The sequence below is a fragment of the Periplaneta americana genome, chromosome 9, assembly GCF_040183065.1.
Source record: "Periplaneta americana isolate PAMFEO1 chromosome 9, P.americana_PAMFEO1_priV1, whole genome shotgun sequence".
NCBI lineage: Eukaryota > Metazoa > Arthropoda > Insecta > Blattodea > Blattidae > Periplaneta > Periplaneta americana.
The window spans coordinates 118,682,358-118,702,919 of NC_091125.1; the positions used below are offsets into that span (position 1 = coordinate 118,682,358).

The 20,562-nt window shown below is 34.9% G+C and overlaps 1 protein-coding gene across 2 annotated transcripts in view; it reads left to right on the plus strand.

Moving 5' to 3' along the window:
* Positions 1 to 20,562, plus strand: part of LOC138706435 (major facilitator superfamily domain-containing protein 6-like) — a 30,208-nt gene that overhangs the window by 7,487 nt on the left and 2,159 nt on the right. For both annotated transcript variants that reach the window (XM_069835742.1, XM_069835740.1), the window contains exons 2-9: positions 3,938 to 4,019; positions 6,697 to 7,049; positions 8,336 to 8,735; positions 10,969 to 11,156; positions 11,952 to 12,088; positions 13,793 to 13,914; positions 17,985 to 18,227; positions 19,863 to 20,015. In XM_069835742.1, the coding sequence (XP_069691843.1) occupies positions 3,962 to 4,019; positions 6,697 to 7,049; positions 8,336 to 8,735; positions 10,969 to 11,156; positions 11,952 to 12,088; positions 13,793 to 13,914; positions 17,985 to 18,227; positions 19,863 to 20,015 (1,654 nt within the window). In that variant the 5' untranslated portion in view covers positions 3,938 to 3,961. The remainder of the gene's footprint in view (positions 1 to 3,937; positions 4,020 to 6,696; positions 7,050 to 8,335; positions 8,736 to 10,968; positions 11,157 to 11,951; positions 12,089 to 13,792; positions 13,915 to 17,984; positions 18,228 to 19,862; positions 20,016 to 20,562) is intronic.

The window sequence follows — 20,562 nt, forward strand, 5'->3', positions numbered from 1 at the left end:
ACCATCTACTTTCCTTAAAATTCTCATCCCTGTTGCTCGGTTATCATTTGCTTTTTTTCTTACAATTCAGTTTTCACTGCTGTAAAATATTGATGAAAGAGCCGTTACTTTATAAGATTGAGTGTTTCTTCTAGCTTTATTTTTAAGTTTTTTTTTTTCTTTTAATAGGTATTGTATCCCATAGACGATAAAAATGTGTGACTTCTCCATACCATTTTTCATGTTAGAAATGTAATAATCTCTCTACAGAGTTAAAATCTATAACTTGGTCAATATATTGATCTTGTATAACTGTTTTACTTCTTACAGGTATTAGTCCTTTCAAAGAGATTTTAAAATAAATTTAATTAAATAAGATTTCCAGTCCTCACAAAATACTAACCATCTCTAGCCTGACTGCTTTGTCCTTAACAAAAGAATCTACAGTTCAGATTTAATAACATACTGCAGTATTGAACGAAAATATTATAGGTACTCTTATTTTTATTGAAAATTTATCTCTTGACATCGGTTGTGTAATCAATTGCTGAATGAACAAAATTATGAAGACTTATAGAAGTACCACTGTGATAAGTGTCTCCATGAACCTTGCAGCTCTTTTATCTGATTATGAATTTGGTGCACTAATTCTTCACACTTTTTAAATCTCGTTTTTATATGGCATCAAAGATAACTGTTATCAAGTTAATGTCTACATATAATCTACCTTTTGTTCCATTAAGAACTCATAATATCTCACATATATTTTAAGCACTTAGAATTATGTAATCAAATTTCAATTAAAACGAAGTATTGTTTAGTTACATTTTGGTTACAACACCATATTGGTAATAAAATTAATATCATTTTATTTTTTCTGAATTTTATATTTCTTCATTGTGTCCGCCGAGTTAGCTGTATGGTAGCGTGTCTGTCTTCAGACTAGCTGGTCCGGGTTCGATTCCCGGTGGGGTTATAGATTTTCGTGAAAAATTTCTACCTTGGAGCTAGGAGAGGTGGCGGTGCACAACTTCTAATTACTAGATTGTGCACCAGTATGCCTAGATCTTTCTGCTGTGCATATGAAGAGAAGACTTATGTCACTGTTGATAGTGATTTGTCTGTCGGAAAGGGATGTGCTATTCGACAGGAGTAGGCTACGTGCCAGCACTGGGTTTCCCCTTCTTCCTTCCTAATCACCATCATCATCTTTACTCATTCCCTATGCTACACTTACACATACACTCACCTTAGTACGTGACATAACTCTTCACAGATACACATCATGCATAGCATGGCCAGTCGAAGTAGTGTGCAACTTGAAAATGGGTCTCAGTCCTGCCATCTATCCGCAATATACAGAATCCGAATCAACGCAAGTGAAGTGGGTAGACATTGGATGCACATATTTCCTCATTGCTGATATTTTACAGTTATTGTTGTTGCTAGTTATGATAATAGATTTCTATTTCCTATTTAAAATGAAAAAAGCATATTACACAAACATAATTTTCTGAATGAGAATATAAGACATTTGAATGAAACTTAAGAATCTTAGAGCCGTATTTATACACATTCTTAGTGCAAGCTTCTGGTGGATGATCATTTTTCGTATTCATAAACCAGTGTTAGCGATATGATATGTGAATCCTGTACAAGTAACCAGTCAATAGCTGGGGCTAGTTTAGCATGCTCGTAGTGTCGGCTAGTGAAATGTCTATGAATAACACTTTTAATTTTTGCTACTTAGATGCAATAATCAATGAAGTAAAATTAAATTAACATGACAACACTAAGAATATTGTTTGTCATGAAGATCATTGTGTAAAAATATTTAAGTTTGTTTTAATCTTTATTCAATACAGAATGTTCAATTACAACAAAACTGGGATTATACATTTAGCATACACAACAAAGACTATTGTGAGATAAGTGTTTAATAATAGAAACACATATTTTCGTTGTTTGTTTTGGAGATGGAAAGATTGAATACTCATTCATCTACTAATCTTTTCCATAACTAGAGTAATATGTTCAAAAGAGAAGCGTAAATATATTGGTTATTGGTTATTACATTGTTAATCACATGTTTGTTTTTGGTCTTCCTTTATTACGCTTTTCTTGAGATATCCATTCCAATGTGCTTCTCTGTAATTGTTGCTCTATCATCCGTTTTGTGTGACTATATAACTGTTTCATTCTAATGTAGTCCAAAATTGTGCTATCTATATTCAATTCTTGTCTGATGATTTTATTTCTAATTTTATCTCTTTTGTATATACGAGCTACTCTATGCAAAAATCCATTTCTGTAGCAAGTAATTTTAATTTTGTTCTTTCAAACTTCTGCTTCAAACCATCCCTTCTGAACTTATACCAAAAAAGTTCTTGGATGACGCCGACAAATTAATAAAAAGTGCACTGAAAGAGGTACTGAATCTGCCTACAGACATTCCTGATGCAATGATTTATAGTCCCAGGAAGTACAAAGGACTAGGAATTTTTCGAACAAAATAGGAAGCACTACTACAACAAATTAATGCCCTTCGATGTTTACACAAATCTCAAAACCCATACATCATACAAACACGTCAGGTTCGTAAGGAGAGCATTAGATGTGCCCAATCTCTGAACATTGTTCCAGAAGATGCCTTATTTCATAAGAATGAACATTTCTTAAATGTTACAAAGATTCGTAACCTTCTGAGGAACAGAGAATTTGATATTTGGTGTCGTCATCCACAGAAAGGGAAAGGCGTAGTTTTATTTAAACAATATCCTGGTGCCAACAAATGGATTTGTAAACACGAAGGACTCTCCAACAGCGAATGGCATTAAAATGGTTGGAAATGTTGCTGCAGTACATGCTGTGCTGGGAAGATCTCAAGACAACTGTTGTAGGCATTGCCACAACGAGGTTGAAACTCTTGCACCCGTCCTGGGATCCTGTTCGCACGGCAAAGCTCTGCGAAACGCTAGACACCACCAAGTACGATCAATTATAGCCACTGCCCTTAAAGATGCCGATTACAACACCTTTGAAGAAGTACATGGTCTCTACGTCATTGGAAGTACACGGCGCATAGATATAATAGCTTTCAAGGAATCTACAAGATCTGGATACATAATTGATCCCACTGTGCATTTCGAAATGGATGAGGAACAGCCAACAGAAGTGGATAATGAAAAAAAGAATATCTACAATCCTACCATTCCCTATTGCCTCAAAAAATACCAGCTAAAAGAGCTTGAAGTAATCGGACTTCTGGTTGGAGCAAGAGGTACCGCTACTCTCTTCATGAAAGATGTGTTTAAGAGGCTTGGAATACCTACATCTATTATTCCGATTGTAACCGTAGCTGAATTGAAAGGATCAATTGCTGTCCTGAAGAATCACCTATATTCGAAATCAAACTAAGTTCAGTAGCATTCTTTACTCTTTTGTAACACTTACCTTTCTAAAAATAGGTATATTTCCACTAATCTCAAAAAAAATTATTTGCAGCTATGTACTTGTAAGAATTTCATTGTTAAAACAAAATTAATGGTTTTTCATGAACTTGTAAACATTTCTATGGTTAAGTACTCTTTGTCCCTTGTGGCAGCTCACGAATGGTGAGAAGATATATAAAATTTAAATTCACTCTTCATAATGCTATTGTAGATCGTGATTTTTATTTTCTTTTGAATATTCTTGTCCTACCAGAACTCCAATTAATACTGATATCTAAAATTTACCTTCGTTATTTCTTCTTCATAATCTCCAACATGATTTATCTTTATTCCTAAATACTCGATTTGATTGTGATGTCTTACAATGTCCTCTTCATGGGTGAATCGTGACTTTTTATTTATTTTGTAAAACAATTACATTTTTAGTTGTAGAATGCAAGTACTTCTAATTTATCAGATTTAGAAAGATAACTTTTCTTCATATACACACATGCATCAAATTGCAGATTTGTCAGTGAAGTAGCCACAAGATGAACATCAACAAGAAACTCCTTCCAATGAAGGCCCAGTACTTTTTATTCAATGCAGGTAAGTTACATCTTTAAGAAACTGATATGTTGTAATTTATATATATATAAACAAACTAGATTTCGCTCAGTCCCAATATTGTGTGGGTTATTTTTTATTTGTTTGTTTGTTTTTTTCTTTTTTGTAGTCTTTATAATTTATATTTATAATTTAGACATTTTGCCTGTGCTGTGATTTCTCTTTGCAGAATAATACTGTATCCAATTGAACTTCACAACATTTAGGACTGGTGATTTCCGACCCAAAATATTGGTTTTAAGTTAGATATATCCAGTTTGTTGTTCTAACAACACCCACAAGCAGAGTCTGGTTAATTGGTTAGGGAATGAGGTGAAATTAGATTCTTATTGGCTCATAGTCCATATGGTCGCATTGCCTGACATTGTTTACTATACTCTGTCTGTTTCGGTACAGTACTCTTTTATGTTCTCTTCCCCTTGTTATCAGTAGTAAGTTTAACAGTCAACTTCTAAGTTCAGAGTCAGAAACCACCAGCCCTAGTGATTATAAGGATATTTTTCTATTAACAAGCCTTATAGTTAGCAATAACTTTCTGAAGTCAATAAAGTGATAATATGATAACATTTTATAATTCATTGAAAGAGACTGGGAGGAAAAACCGAAGCACTTGAAGGGAATCAGTTCTTGCAGTTTCTTTGTTCACTGTAAAATTTACACATCTACAAGGGATCAAATTCTGATTGCTTTAGTCGAAAATTGCTAACTAGGGTTGCAGATGCCCTGATATGGTGGGGCATTCCAAATTTTCAGGAAATTTTCCCGTGTCAAGCTCATACCCATTGTGGGAAGTAGAATGTTCCACTTTTTAGACATTGCCCATTCCTAAGCAGAAATTAAATTTGCACACAACACAAAACAAATGCACCATACACCTTGTTCGAACTTGAGAGGTATTCATATTATTTAAGAGAGTATTCTCCTACTGCTGTAAGTTTGTATTTTGATATTTATATGCTAATCTAGATGTTACTTGACAAAAATGCATTTTTTTTATTAAAATTGTCACATTAAATGACACGGTACTGTAAATTGTAACAAATGCAATCATAAATATTCATTAAGATATTAAAAAGTAATGCTTTAATTTTCCTACACATACATAAGCTACACTATATTAATACATTATTATTACGTCACTTGTATATCAACTGCAGTAAAATGTCCCTCTCTGATATTTTTTAAAATCTGGCAACCCTATTGCCAACTGAACTAAGCTATCATTCTTCTTTGTAAATAAAGAGCAGGCCTACCGGTATTTATAACTCAGTAACTCTCGGACTAATCATTCCATGGACTAGAGTTTGGTTCTCAGCATTTGCTGGATTGATACTCTGAGTAGTCAAGATTAAAGGAAGCATTGGCATAGTCTCAGGGTAGTTACAGGCACTCGTGGTCTGAGAGTATGATCAGGCGTGGATTCAAATCCCATTTGAACACATTATGCAGTTGAATTTTTTTTTTCGGAATTTTTCCTGGCTGTAAAGCAAATGTCAAGTAATTCCATGGCGAATCCTAGGACTCATCTCGCTCCTACCAATTTCACCTATGTATTATTGATTCAGTGTAACAATTGCAAAAAGATTGGTGGGTCAGAATATTTCTCTCATTTCCCTTATTTTCTTTAACTTTAGGCTACAGTTTTTTATGGCAGGATGCTTAACTTGTTGTTATTCACCCCAACTCTGTATATGTAGCTAGTACTGAGAAATATAGCCCACTTAGTTCGTCAGAGACTATCCAGAGGATCCCACAGGCAGTGAGTCCACTACTTTGGAACCTACCTTTGTCTTTCAGTGTTAGTTGTAGTCTTTTGATTGTTGAGGCTATTCCCTCCTGTATGTAATATTGTTAATAACTGTCTGGTCGATTTTTGTCTGCTTGCTAATGTTGATTCAAACTCGAAACATATGGATATATACATCTTGATTACACAACTTTTAACACTGTATCACTTCGGAATATGTATGGTAAGACTTTCCTGTGTTAAATTTCAGCGTACCTCGTTTACATGTTTTTCTACAAAAACATCTCAACATACAAACAACACAAACAAACAAATACAACCACACAGGCGTATACAAACTCAAATGTAACACCTGTAACAAATTCTATATAGGACAGACAGGCAGATCGTTTCAAACATGTTACAAAGAACACATCACAGCCATAACAAAATTACAAAACATCTCCACATATGCAGAACATATCACAAATGCTAACCACACCCACAGAGACATCAACACAGACATGGAAATACTACACATCCAACCAAAAAGCCAGAAACTAAACACACTAGAACAATATGAAATATACAGACACACAAAAACACACCCCAACGAAATTCTCAACACACAACTCAACTTCAAAACACACACACTCTTTGACTCTACACTATACCACAGGAACACACCCTCACAGGAAACAGAACAAGTGGCGCCAAGACCAACAATGACCAGTTCTGAAGATGACCCATAATTAGATCGAAACATGTAAACGAGGTACGTTGAAATTTAACACAGGAAAGTCTCTGATATGGATATCATTTGACATTCCTTTTACATTTATGACATGTTCTGCATCTTAGAGAAATAACTAAATAAGATTTATGAAAATGAAAGAGTATTGAGACTGAAGTTCGTTTTCTACAATTAAACAGGTCTGGCTGGTGTTGTCTCGTTCCTACCACTTTATGCCCGTCAACTTGGCTTCTCCAGCATGGTTGTGGGCACTATCTACACAATTTTACCAATCACAGGAATGTTAGCAAAGCCAATATTTGGTATGATGGCTGATTATTTTCAACTACAGAAAACTCTGTTTCTGGCTTGCCAGACAGTCATGTTTTTGGCATACTTTGTAATTCAGTTTATCCCAGAAATACCTGCTGAGAATCCAGTCACGTTAACTTGTGGTGACCTCACGTACTTCAAGACATGTGGCAGCGATGTAGATAGCTGTACTGCTTCTAAATTCATGGCCGAAGCAGGAAATAGTACCGTTTTTTGCAAAGTAAGTACTGCTGAGTTTTTCTTCTTCATTCAACACTGAAGATCAATTTAAGCAACTTATCATATATCATAATTATTTAGGTTAAATATTTATTTTATATTTCACTGTAATATTAAAAATTATGTGAAGCTCATTAAAACAGCAAGTATTTTGTGGAGTCAATTATAATTTATTTTAGTCTTTATACGTCACTGGATGTTTAGAGTTATTCAAGCTCAATACGAAAAGAGCATTTTGATGTTTAGAATTTTTTTTTTTTTTTTTTTTTTTTTTTACTGTACATAAGTGCTACCAAACATAAGTGCTGAAAGCCGTTGTGGCAAGTTTTTATGGAAATATTAGAAAGACCTGATTTTGTTTCCTCATTTCATGTTTAAGTGTTCTGTTTAGGTACTATTAATTTTAGTGACTGAAAGATAATGCAGAGACTTACGTCTGTTTTATTTAGCATTTTCTTTTGCTATATTTTCTCCTTTCTCATTTATATTAATTAAATAATTTAATAGTTTATTAGACATTTTTATTTACGTTTGTACATTACATCATGTATTTATCCTGTACCTACTTAAATGTTCAGGAACTTTACTGAACTCCTGACAGAAAATTCACAATATCAATTAATTTATTTAATTTTAAGAGTCAAAAAATTCTAACTTCTGGTACCATTATCTAATGTAAAGTGCCTTTTTGTTCTGGTATTGGGAATTATGCCTATTGTCCATCTGAATGGTTATGTTGCAGGGTCATTGAAATGGGGAAATCATGTGACACTTACTTAACGGACTCTTTTCTTTAAATTATTTTATCCACTTGTATAATATTACGTAGACGTCCAATTCAGAACAGCAAATGCTTAGGAATGCCTAAAATTGGCCAGCCACAAGTCTTTACAGAGGGGCCAGCAGAAACAGGTGGGGGGGGGGGGAACTTGAATGCGACATAAACACTCTGATGGACAATAGTTTAGAAAATCATTTTGTGTTATTCAGGAAGCATTACGTAAAAGTGATTCCTGTTATAAATATTATATTTTGCTTGCTTGCTTATGGCTTTTAAGGAACTTGGAGGTTCATTGCCGCACTCACATAAGCCCGCCCTATCTTGAGCAAGATTAATCCAGTCTCTGCAACCATATCCCACCTCCCTCAAATCCATTTTAATAAAATGATAATTATGTGAGTTAAGAATAGCTCGAGGATTGCAAAAATAGTTTCATTCTACCTTAAATTATTTATCAAACAAGAAATAGGTCTTTAATATTATAAAGAAACACATTATTTTTGTAGGCAACGTGTCATGCTTCATACAACCAGATGCAAAACTTGTGTTCCTATTGGCAAAGCCAGAAATACTGCAATACAACCAGCTCCACAAGTCTGCAGTTCGAGACAGAGATTCCTATGCAACACACTATGCAGGAAGGTTCTTGTCTGTATCTTCGTGTACATGAAGTGCTGTTTGCTGGGGATGTGCATGTTCCAGTGTGTACCAACCTCACCATGATACATTGCAGTATTCAGTGTGATAGTTCTGAATTGAATAGACTGATTTCTTCACCCATCGCAGCTGGCACACATGTAGCAAACTTGTACCAGTTCTGGCTGTTCTTGGTTCTCATGATTGCAGCTTTCATTAGCAAAGCTGTTGCTTCTACGATGTCAGATGCCATTTGTTTCCAGTTGTTAGGTAATAATAATTCAGCTATTAAAATCTGTTTTATAAGTGGAAGATAATAATTTAGAATATGCATGAAACCTGTGTTCAATCGAAACATTCTCTTTTGTATGCCAATAATGTAATGTAAGTAAAGACAGCTCCCATATAAGTCATGAAAGCACTTGGGGACTGTAAGTAGAGCACTTTGCTTTCTTGACCTCAGCACTAGAATGGGTGGTGTGGCTGGCACCATGCTCCATCCATCTTTTATCCTCGGGAATTTGATAGGAGGCTGAGTAAACCTCAAGGCCATTCTGAAAGTTTTGACAATGATAAAAATCCCATCACCACCCAGATTGAACCGAGGACCTTCAAGTCTGTAGCCAGTTGCTCTACGAAGTGAGCTATCTGGCTGCGGTGTAATGTAGAATCTAGCATAATGTTTATTTTATTCATTATCTTAATGCTGCTACCCTTCCAAAACAGAACACTTCTGTAAGTATTTAAAGTAAAAGAAAAGAAGTAAGTGAAATGTCGACCTTCGAAGTCAATTGTTTTTTCTGAACACAGGCTCATCCACCATGTTCTGGATGCATGCTTGTCTGAGTTATTCGGTACTAGCTCATCAAGCTTGTATCCTTGACTAAGAAATACAGTCCTGTTAGAGAAGCCACTTTCTCTGGTGCTAAACCTAATTTCCCAAAGATGTATCTTCTGCTAACCAAGCCTTGCAGGAGGAAATAATGTGATAGGCTGTTTCTCCTTCTTGTAGAATCTGCAATTTAGTCTTCCCTTGATCAAACTCATAAGGTTTATTTACATAGTGGAAGTAAAATAGTCTTGCAGATTTTCAGGGCAAATAGCTTATGTTGTATGTAACGAAAAGCTATAATATCGTATTGGTGGAAACTTTATAGTTTTTTCAGACAAAAAAATGTTTTTTCCCAAATTTTTAACACACTCTTATTCGGAACTATTGCGAGTATGATCGTGATTTTTACCCATATCAATAGGAAATCTGATAAAGAATAATTTATCTTTCTGGCGTATTTCAATAGCATGGACGGTTTTCGTGTAAATTTAATTTAAAAAACCTCTAATTTGAAACCACTGCACGATGCGAACAAGTTACAACGTCGCAGCAGAAAGCAGCTCACCTACCGATACACACTGAATTTGTTGATCTCTTACTTCTGTATCATGAATAGAGTGTGTTAGTGGCAATGCTACCAGACTACTGAAACTTCAAACTTAATTTTGTAATTAACCGTGCATTTAATCACCAAACGTAATATAGATTTTCTATTCATTTCAGTGTATCCTATCGTCCCTTTCAATCTGCAAGGTTATTTCACTTTTACCATATATATTCACAGAAGCATTATTGGTACCAGTGTGTGTTAGATTAGTAATTATTTTCCATTAACGGTAAAAGGGGGACATTTCATCTTAAGTTCTGCTCATCAGAAGTGCTGAAATTATTTCTGAAGCGAGGCAACTGGAAGGAGAATTCATGCATACTAATGTTAAGATCATGGGCAAGGATGATGACTTGGCACAGCTCAAAATTTTACGCAATTTAAAAATGGCCGACTAATCAATTTTGTCTGTAATCCTTTCATTCAGGAAAAGGGTTCTTCTATTCATTGTAAATCCCAGATTTGGAAGCAGCAATTTTATTTTCCTTCTAAAGGAAGCCATACTAAGGAATTATACATATTGTTGTTTGAGAAACCGTTCATTATTTAACAAAATTGCTAAGTATATATTCGTATATGAGGCCTCACCGTCCTCTTTGAATAATCAGTGATTATGTAGTCAACATGTAGATATCTATTATTGGAGAAAAATTCGTTCCAGCACCGGGAATCGAACCTGGTGATTCAAAAACTGTTGTCGAAAATGGCCATAAAGTTATTTAAATATGTGCTCCTGCATATATTACTTATATGTCTAAAATGTAGGTAGTAGTCCATTGTTGATACAAAGGAGGAGATTTCGGCCAGCATCGTGATTCGAGTCTCGACATAGCTCAGATGGAAAGAGCGCTCAACGCGCAAAATTGAGAGGTCCTAGGTTTGATTCCTGGTGCTGTAATGAATTTTTCTCCAATAATAGGTTTCTAAATTTCCAAGGTTAAAAAAATATATTTTCGTAAATCATGAACTGACTTCATATAAATTGTTGGTTTTGTCCACTCTGAATAATATTTACGCATCCGAATGCCCCCATACCATTACTATATGCATTTCCATTTTTATAGGAAGTTCTCCACAAGAGTTTGGCCGACAACGACTTTGGGGTGCTGTTGGTTGGGGAATTTTCGCCTTTGTGGCAGGAGTTTTGGTGGATAAGTTCAGTAAGGGTCAAACAGAAAAGGACTACACTGTTATGTTTTACCTCATGTTGGTGCTGATGTTGTTGGCTGTAGTTGTGTCTTTTAAACTTAAGGTTAGTTAATATCTCAGTCATTGCATTATTTTATGAAGAATAAAGGCATAGCATTCTGAAGTAATATCCCATTTTGTGGTATTGAATTATTCCTATTTGTTATTATATTTAAAGGACTGAAAACGTATGTTGGACCCATTACCAGTCCAATCTTAGACAATAGCTCTTGGTAACAAATTCAACAAAGAGGTTCCTTCTTGTCTTCTGATAATGAAATCAATACTTATCTTCAAAACATTGGTTGTTTCTGCAATTATAATACAATATATAAAATTCCAAAATTCTCGCACCACAATAACGCCATAAAAATCTGAAAACATTTCAAAAGTTCGAAGTTTTATTTATTCCAAGTATACACACGTCTTACTGAAGGTCACACCAGTCTTGAGTCTTGACTATAAATTTGTTGCATCTTATAGTTTGTTCTGCCATGCGCATTGTTTATGTTTCAATATTTGGCGTATTTCTTTCTAGGTTTACTAGAAAAAGACTAAAAGTTAGTCATTACTGATACTTAATTTCATAAGGGTCAAAATATATTATACAAAAATAAAATCTAAATACAGTGAAATGAAATCACGTGTATGAAAGAACGCAATGTATACTCTTAAAATGAGGTTTGAATATGCATGACTACTGGTATTCAAAAGAATGGTCAAAATTCATGTGGATTAATAATATATATATATATATATATATATATATATATATATATATATTGATATTATTATCATAATCATTAAATACAGAAATGTGGCAAATATCATAATTTACTACTTCAATTTTTTTTTTCAGTGCACCGAACAAATTTTGGCAACCAGAATCATGAAAAATGTAGGGAAGCTTCTGTCTGAACCGCATATCATTATATTCTTATTGTGGTGCGTGTTTGTTGGCATAGAAACTGGATTTCTTTGGCAGTTTCTTTTTTGGTAAGTTGTTTTAGTTATGGAAGCAGACTTTTGGGTATTTTCCCTTGTTAGACTGTAAGTGGGGCAGGTAAAAGCTGTTAGACAATATTCACTCCCATGTCCTGTACTTGAGAAGGGGGAGGCTTTTATTACCTGTCTGAACTTCACATGTTTCCTGCCATGGCCAGAAGGCAGCACATAACAGTGGAAACCTCAAACCCCGTGTTCTCGCATGAAGCATGCTTAGGGACGCTCTCAGAAGAGAGTGAAAAGATCTTTCTCTTGCTTGATGCATCACCCCAGTGCATCATCTTAGAGCATAAATTTTATAAGCAGAGCTCGAAGAGGTTTGACTCTTCCCCTGCAACATTCTTATGTGAAAACAACGGCCTTTAGGCTAGGAACTCAAAAGTTGAAATGGGTTCGAAGAGTCCTTGTAAGGACGCGATTATCATCATGTACCTTTCAATTGATAATTCTCCTTTCCCTCTCTCATTGTTTTATTCTGGAAGAGCCAGCCAGTAGTGTCCACACTCTGAGCTCATGCACATCGACTCATGATGTTATAGCTGCAACTGTCTACCATTCACCCCTATAACATTCCTGACTTCGATTCTTCCCATTCATAGCAGCTTGCTCAATCTCAGTTCTTCTTTCCAAACCCTGTGTAGTCAGTAAGTCGCGAGCTATGCTTGTTAATCCATTGATAGTGGAGGTTACCCATTCCTTGTATTGGAGAGTCACGAGCTAGGCTTGTTTGATTCCCTGATGACGAGGAATTTATTTTCACTGTCAAAAAGTCATGAGCCAGGCTCATTTGATCTCTAAAGAACTAACCTCGAACCCAGGTTTCATCTCTCGTTCTCCTGCCACCACATATCTTCAAGGAAAGCTCAATGTTTTCCTACTCAGATACTCCCGTAACTATGTCTCACTGTGTTCTCAGCCCCTATCTCACTATCGTGTTTTAATGCTCCCATATCGAAGTCCAAGAACGAGTTTCAAAATTACAAATTTCCACTATGGCACTCCTGTTTCCCTTACAATTTCCTTGTTTTTAATTAAACGTGTTATTCCATAATCTTCCCTTCCTTTATCATTACAATACATCACATCACATCACCCATCTCCGTAAAGCTTTGGTCCTCTTATCTGCCATTCCATTTTTCTCCTCTCTCCACCATGATGATGCCAGAAGGACGCAAAGGAGATCCATACATGACACACATTTACAATGAATTATAATTATAATAGGATTAACATCAGGCCAGCGATTAGTCTCTGCTGCTGAAATATGTAATGAAAGTCAATCTGAAATTAGTAACAAGAAAATGTTTTAGTGAAAATGCTCGTTATATGCCATAAGATGTTATCAGTCCATTTGATTATAGAAACGGAAAAGAATATGGTCATCAAATTTACGTAAACAACGAGTACTGTACTAAAATAATTACGATTATTTTTCTTTCCAGTAGCTATTACCCTGACACAAATGCAGTTTTCTTATTAAATTTGATCCTTAAGAGATCAGTTATCAGTAAAAGTATGCATTATTTTCACACACAAACATACACCCTCATACGAGCATGTACAATCACATCAAGGGAACATGAATGTAGATTATTTTCCAATTGAAATACGTGTTTGTATTATGTAAAACATTTTACCATAAATGTGAACATTATTTACGAAATATAATGATAAATATTGTGTTAATGTACACAGGCACTTGGAGGACTTGGTGTCTGTGAAAGACTGTGAAATGCAACATTGGATCAAGACACTTGAAGGCCTTGCAATGGGCATTCGTTGTTTTGTTGGTGAAATTCCATTCTTTTTCCTTGCAGGTAAGTGGCAGCCTGTCATTATTATTGTTAATATGTCTATAAATCATTATTTACATGCCCAGGGTTACCAGATACCTCAGATAGAAACATACAAACACTTCTCATCATTAAATGAAAAATAAGATAATATTATTTTATTTGGTTAATTTCATATATTCATTTGCATTTTACATATTAATTTTCAGAATCAAATTTAACATTTGTATTTACTATGCCCATACTTAATATTATTGAAGAATCTTTGTAAATCATAGTAGATAAATGGATTTAAATCTACAATGTTGCGCCGCACTCGGCCTCTCTCTTTTATCTATTTATCTAATCGTCTCAACTTGTTAGTTGGAAAACAAGACAATTAAATAATAAACTAACCCTGCCATGAATCGTTATGATCAGGATGGTAATCTGCGTGTCGAGGTAGTCAAGTGATCACACTCAATATATAAAACACAACTATTTATTAGAACAAGCAAATAAATTCGTAGCACATAACCTATCCTGCTAACAGTGTGGCGTAGACCAAATCCAGCTAATTACCTTACATAGGTAATTGCTTCCCCACGCTGGCATCCATCTTGTCAAACAACCTTGACATAACCATCACTCAGCACACACATAGCAGTTACATACAGATTGGTCACCCCTCAAACGTCACACAACAATGGGTGCCTTCGTCGTGGATTCCATACCGTTTAAATTCATTCTACTGCAATAACTAGATTAAACATAAGCCAAAAGCAACTCACTGAACTGATAGTATGTAGAGGTAGGCTTTCAGGTATATCACAACTAGAAAAACGATCCACCAGAAATACAAATACCGACCAGTATTTCACCAGAGTTGACTGAACGCAAATCAGTCAGGAAAATGATAGCAGCTCAAACTAATAAGTGCATCCCAAAACTCGCCGCTAGCTTCCACCCGAATACCTTCTACAATTCACTCGCAGGTTCCCGCACACCGAGTGCTATACAGCTTCTGGTAGACTTATCGAACCCAATTCGATCCCCGGTCTACATAGCAGCTCGTACTCTTCACCACACTCTCACTTGCCGGTACACCTCAAACCTTAGCGAGTCCTTCCACTGGACTAATATCTTCTGCGATACTTCACAAGATCCCACAACACGGTGTACAATACAACTTCTGGTAAACTTATCGAACCCAGTTCGATCCCCGACCTACATAGGAGCTTGTACCCTGTCACGTGTCTGACCTTCTCGAGTCCCTCCACTAGACTAATGCTACATTCGAGATGAAACTAGCTTCACAGACCAAATCTAAATCACGCCATCGTCTTGACCAATCAGCAAGCGCTATTATAAAATAATAAATTCTCCCCGGATCAAATAATGACTGGACCCCCCGGGCTCAACTCATCATAGGTTATAGGAACATAAACAGAGCAAAAAAAGAAAGTTGAGAGAAAAGCCATCTACGAGAAGTAAGAAGAACTAGATCAGAAAGAAAAAAACTACGAGCCATCTATGAAGAGTTAGAATAATTAAAACTAACAGATAAAAATATGAAGATAGAAAAATCTAAAAGAAATAGAAAGGAAAAGAAAGTTGTGCCGAAATATAAACGGCACAATGTCTTGACCCCTGTTCAGATCAACTATGCTGCTGGCTCCCATGTTTGTTTTGGTGATGATTATTGTTCATATGGAATGACTGTTTTACATCCCTGGGGCGTGAAAATTCGTATTTCATAAATTTGAAACATGGAAGGTGTGATAAAAACTGTATGAAGGAGACGTTTAGTAGCCTTTCCTATTTTGTCGGTGTTAGATCTGAGGAGAAGGATCATCAAGTTCAGAAAAGAAAAATGTGGAGTCGAAAATGGTTACTGCGTAGACATATGGACCAAGATGTCTTTTCGAGTGCTACTGCTTCTCAATACACACACTGCTAAACACGTTTCACAGTGCCTCCACGTGTTTTCGTTTATTATGGTAATTCGGGCTCTGAATAGCATAGAGCAAATTTTTTCCCTGTACACCTCAATTGAGTCCTAACTTGATTCTTGGTTCATCCATAACTCCAGTGGTTTAGTTGGGCCGGAATGCTACTCAGAAAATAAAAGTTATGCTTGTCAGAAACATGAGGTACAAAACTTGACACCCAGTACTTGTCCATTTGGCAATTGTTAAATTGATAAGGCGAGTTCCTGTAGATATTGTTTTCCAACTAAATCATTTTGAATATAAACTTCTCGGTTAGTTACTTTCTTCAGTTCAAATTGTAAAATCGTCTGTTATTCGTCTATTGCCAATGCTCGTGAATTCATAATGAATAAGAAACTAAACCATAAGTTGAAAACAATGAAAGTCCTGCATTAACAAAACTTAGTACTAATTCTGCTAAATTTGGCATATTCTTAAAAATTGCCGCTCCTTTTATTGCATCACTTTGAAGTATTTGGTAGTTAGTATTGGTAATTATTTATTTAATCTCACTTTCAATTACTGAAACACTTAAGGAACAATGGGATGGTCGAACTCAGTTCTTTTGTGAGAAGCCGTGAGATAATGCCAGCTTAAACTAGTACAGCTCATTACAGAAACTTCATCGTAATGAAAATTCTTTTTAACTTGAGAGACTATTGAGGAACAATGGATGATAATTTGGTAGTAGTACGGTAAACAGTAATAAAAGGAGAACAACAAAATCGAACCCACGACCTTCTGCTTTGTAGTGTAATGCCTTAATCATTACGGTACCTTGTATCTCTTCTTCTTCTTCTTCGTCTTTCTTCTTCTTCTTCTATTATTATTATTATTATTATTATTATTATTATTATTATTATTATTATTATTGGCGGCCGGGTAGCTCAGTTGGTAGAGCAGCTGGAAGGTCCGGGGTTCGATCCCAGGTGGTGACAGGATTTTTTCTCGTTGCCAAACTTTCAGAAAGGCCCCGAGGTTCATTCAGCCTCCTATAAAATTGAGTACCGGGTCTTTCCCAGGGGTGAAAGGCGGTCAGAGCGTGGTGCCGACCACACCACCTCATTCTAGTGCCGAGGTCATGGAAAGCATGGGGCTCTACCTCCATGCCCCCCAAGTGCCTTCATGGCATGTTACGGGGATACCTTTACCTTTTTTTTATTGTTATTATTATTATTTAATTAACAGAACAGATTGTGTTAAAGACCTTGAGGTATTCGTTGACAGTAAACTACATTTTCACAAGCATGTAGATTACATTTATACAATCATGCAATCACAATGTTGGGAGTAATAGTGCCAATAAGTTATTCTTTCTCTACACTTGATTCTCTTTTAATATTCTTCTATAAATTAGTTCGATCGAAACTCGAATATTTATTTGTAGTCTGGAATTCTATTATAACAGATTTGGCTAAATTAGAAAATATCCAAAGAAAATTTATATACCCTTATGTTCATACAGATAACTGCCCAGTGACTCTGGGCACAGTTGTGAGAAAAATTGTGATTACGACACTTTAATTGACGAAGCTTATATTCCAGTCACCATGTACTCGATTATCTATTCTTATTCAAGATCCTTAAAGGTGAAATAACCTGTGTTGTTTATAGGCAACATTAGTTTTTGTATTCTTCCGAAATGTATGACAGCTCACAAACTTTTCTATGAAATAAAGTCTAACTCTCTTTCCTCAGTCACCAAATGCATTCAAAAGCAAACATGCACTGGTGAATTCGATCTGTTCATTGTATAGACTTATTTTTTTTATATATAGACTTATTCTTTGAACTCATAAATATGTAAAATTAATGTCATTGTTAATCTTTAATTTTTCATTATTATTGTTCTCTTAATTTTGTTTCGATTAACATTAAGTAATATCTTTAATTTCATCAATTTAATGCATAGATTTAATTTTGTATAGGCCTATTTGTGTATAATTTGTCAATACTATTACCGTAATTTTATTGCTGTATTTTTACTGTATCTGTTGTGTTAACCTATTATTTGCTAACGGCTGTTGGCTAGCACATTAATATTAATAAAAAATTATTATTATTGTTTTATTGTTGTTGTATCCTTTTCTTTAAATTAATGATTTGTATAAACTTAACACGCAGGTCGCATCCTGAAGAAGATTGGACATGTACATGCTATGTCACTGGTACTGTTCATGTTTGGTCTTCGCTTTGTACTTTATTCTGTGATAGCAAATCCATGGTGGAGTCTTCCTTTGGAGGTATTGCAAGGACCTACATTTGGGATATTTTATACCACAATGGCATCATATGCTAGTATAGTTGCTCCTCCAGGAACAGAAACCACAATGCAAGGTGTGGTAGGAGCCATGTTTGAAGGTGTTGGTAAGTGATTTTTTTATGTTTATTGCTAATCTAATCTTGTACTGAATGTAACATAAGCTATAGTCAAATTTGAACATTAAAATATAACACTTTATAGGTACATCTATAGTATGCCCTACTCTTTCATTAATTTTAAGAATGTCACATTTTAAAGCATTGATTATATTAATTGCAATGAAAATAAAATTATACGAAGACATAAATACTCATCCACACAAAAAATATCTGTTCTTAAACGTGTAGCTTTAAGACTATGTTTTTGAGTCCCAAAAACTTTATCAATAAATTGTTGCTTTAGAAATTGAATGTAACATTCAACCAATCAAACACTACCAGCATGTGCTTAAAAATTCTAAAAATTAATGTGATTTAAAACTACAAACTTGATCCAGACATAAGATGTTCTTTAAAATTGTGAGACAATATTCTATGTAAGTTTTATAAAATAAAAAATAACTATCACTGTATATTACATATACACATACACATTATTAAAACTGTAGATGAGAATAAAATTTCTCCTTGGAGGTGGATTTTTCCAGAACATAGTGCACATAGTCCAAGAAGACACTTTAAAATTGATTCTGCACTCTTCCTTCGGTCAGATCTCATGAAATTAATATGCAGTACATATAAAAACTATCTTCACACTTACATAGATGTGATCACGAAACCCAGATAATAGGATATCAGGGGCAGGAAATTATATTCTGAAATATCAAAAAAATTAGTTAATAACATGTCCATCTTTCTCCTGTCTTAATACTGATCTTTTAGCTATTGATACTGTTCTTCAACGTGTTTCCCAAATTTCTGATAACATAATGTGTAGCCAAAACTAAACATTTTTCTTTGCGGTTATAAATTTGAACGAACTTGCATATTGCAAGAAATATGGTCCTTTAACACTACCGCATTGATATTTTACATAACAATTCAAACTCCATTTTATTTCTTATAGGACTTCATCAGAAAAGCGTAATAAATACTGTAAAATTCAATGAATACCAAATTGTGCCATTACCAATATTTTGATGGAACGCAATCAATATAATTTTTATCGATCATGACATTGAAATTAATAGCTGACAGGCTTCCAGATGCCTACATTACAAGGACAGTGGCTCTACAGAACGAAACAAACACTTGGGCAGTAACTGGAGTTTCGAGATTATGTATATGTTAGTATTCAGGAGCAATATATACCAGTACTTGATCTGGTAAAAATTATGTTTAGTAGAATTTCGAAAATGATCGAATTTAATTTTAGCAGAAACGACGATGGTCGAATCTCCACCATATAATAAATATGTAGGCTAATATGGACTGTTTCCAATTTCAATATCGAGGGCATCATACCAGAAGAGCATATCAACAAATGCAGCATCATCAAATATTTTAATGGAATCTATTTATGTTTGAAAACAAAAATTTGAAAATTACAATGGACATGAGGAAGAGTAAAAAAAAAGTATCTTGTTATGTAGGCAAGGATAGGAAAAATTATTCTATATTTAAATGAAGTCGTAGTTTTGTTGATACGCCCTTTTGGCATGATGCCCTCGATATATATTTTTCAAATGCCAGTTACGCTTTCAAAGGCATGTTATACTTGCTTTATAATGTTGTGCCTAGGTCTGTCACTTGGTGGTTTGCTGGGAGGTGTTTTATATGATAGATATGGAGGTGCACTAACATTCCAGATGTTTGGAGTGACATCTTTCATCATATTTATTCTGCATGTTTTTGTTCAACATTTGATGACAACTTCCTCACGTTACAGTACCGGTAAGTAATGTCAAATAAGAGTGAATTGAGTATTAATTGTGTACTAATATTTAATATTTTAATTGAGTGTCCCTTTCCTTCTACGTAAGACAGCTTACACAAAGTCTGAAGAAGATAATATGCCATACGGAATTGAATGATCTTTAGTTTCAAATCGTCTGTCTGAAAAATGTGCTGTTTCACATATCACTGTAGAAAAAGTCAGTAAGTGTGAGGTCTGGCAACTGTGGGTTGATGACCGAGGTCCACTTCATTGAATTCATTGCATACCAAACATGTTATTGACTTTCTGTTGATCCACTGCAGTATAATGTAGCTAAAACCATATTGTTGGCAGTTTATTCAGTGATACCGTAAATCATAAAGCGATTCTGCTACATTACTAATCAGCAATTCGTCAAATGTGCTACTGGTACTGGTTTATGTTGCAATAAAAAAATGTATAGTCCCACAAACATGTCACCTAGTAGGCTTTACCACATCTAATTATAGCAGCATCAGAATTGTTGAATTTACGCAATCATTTTGGTTTCTCTTTGGATTAGTA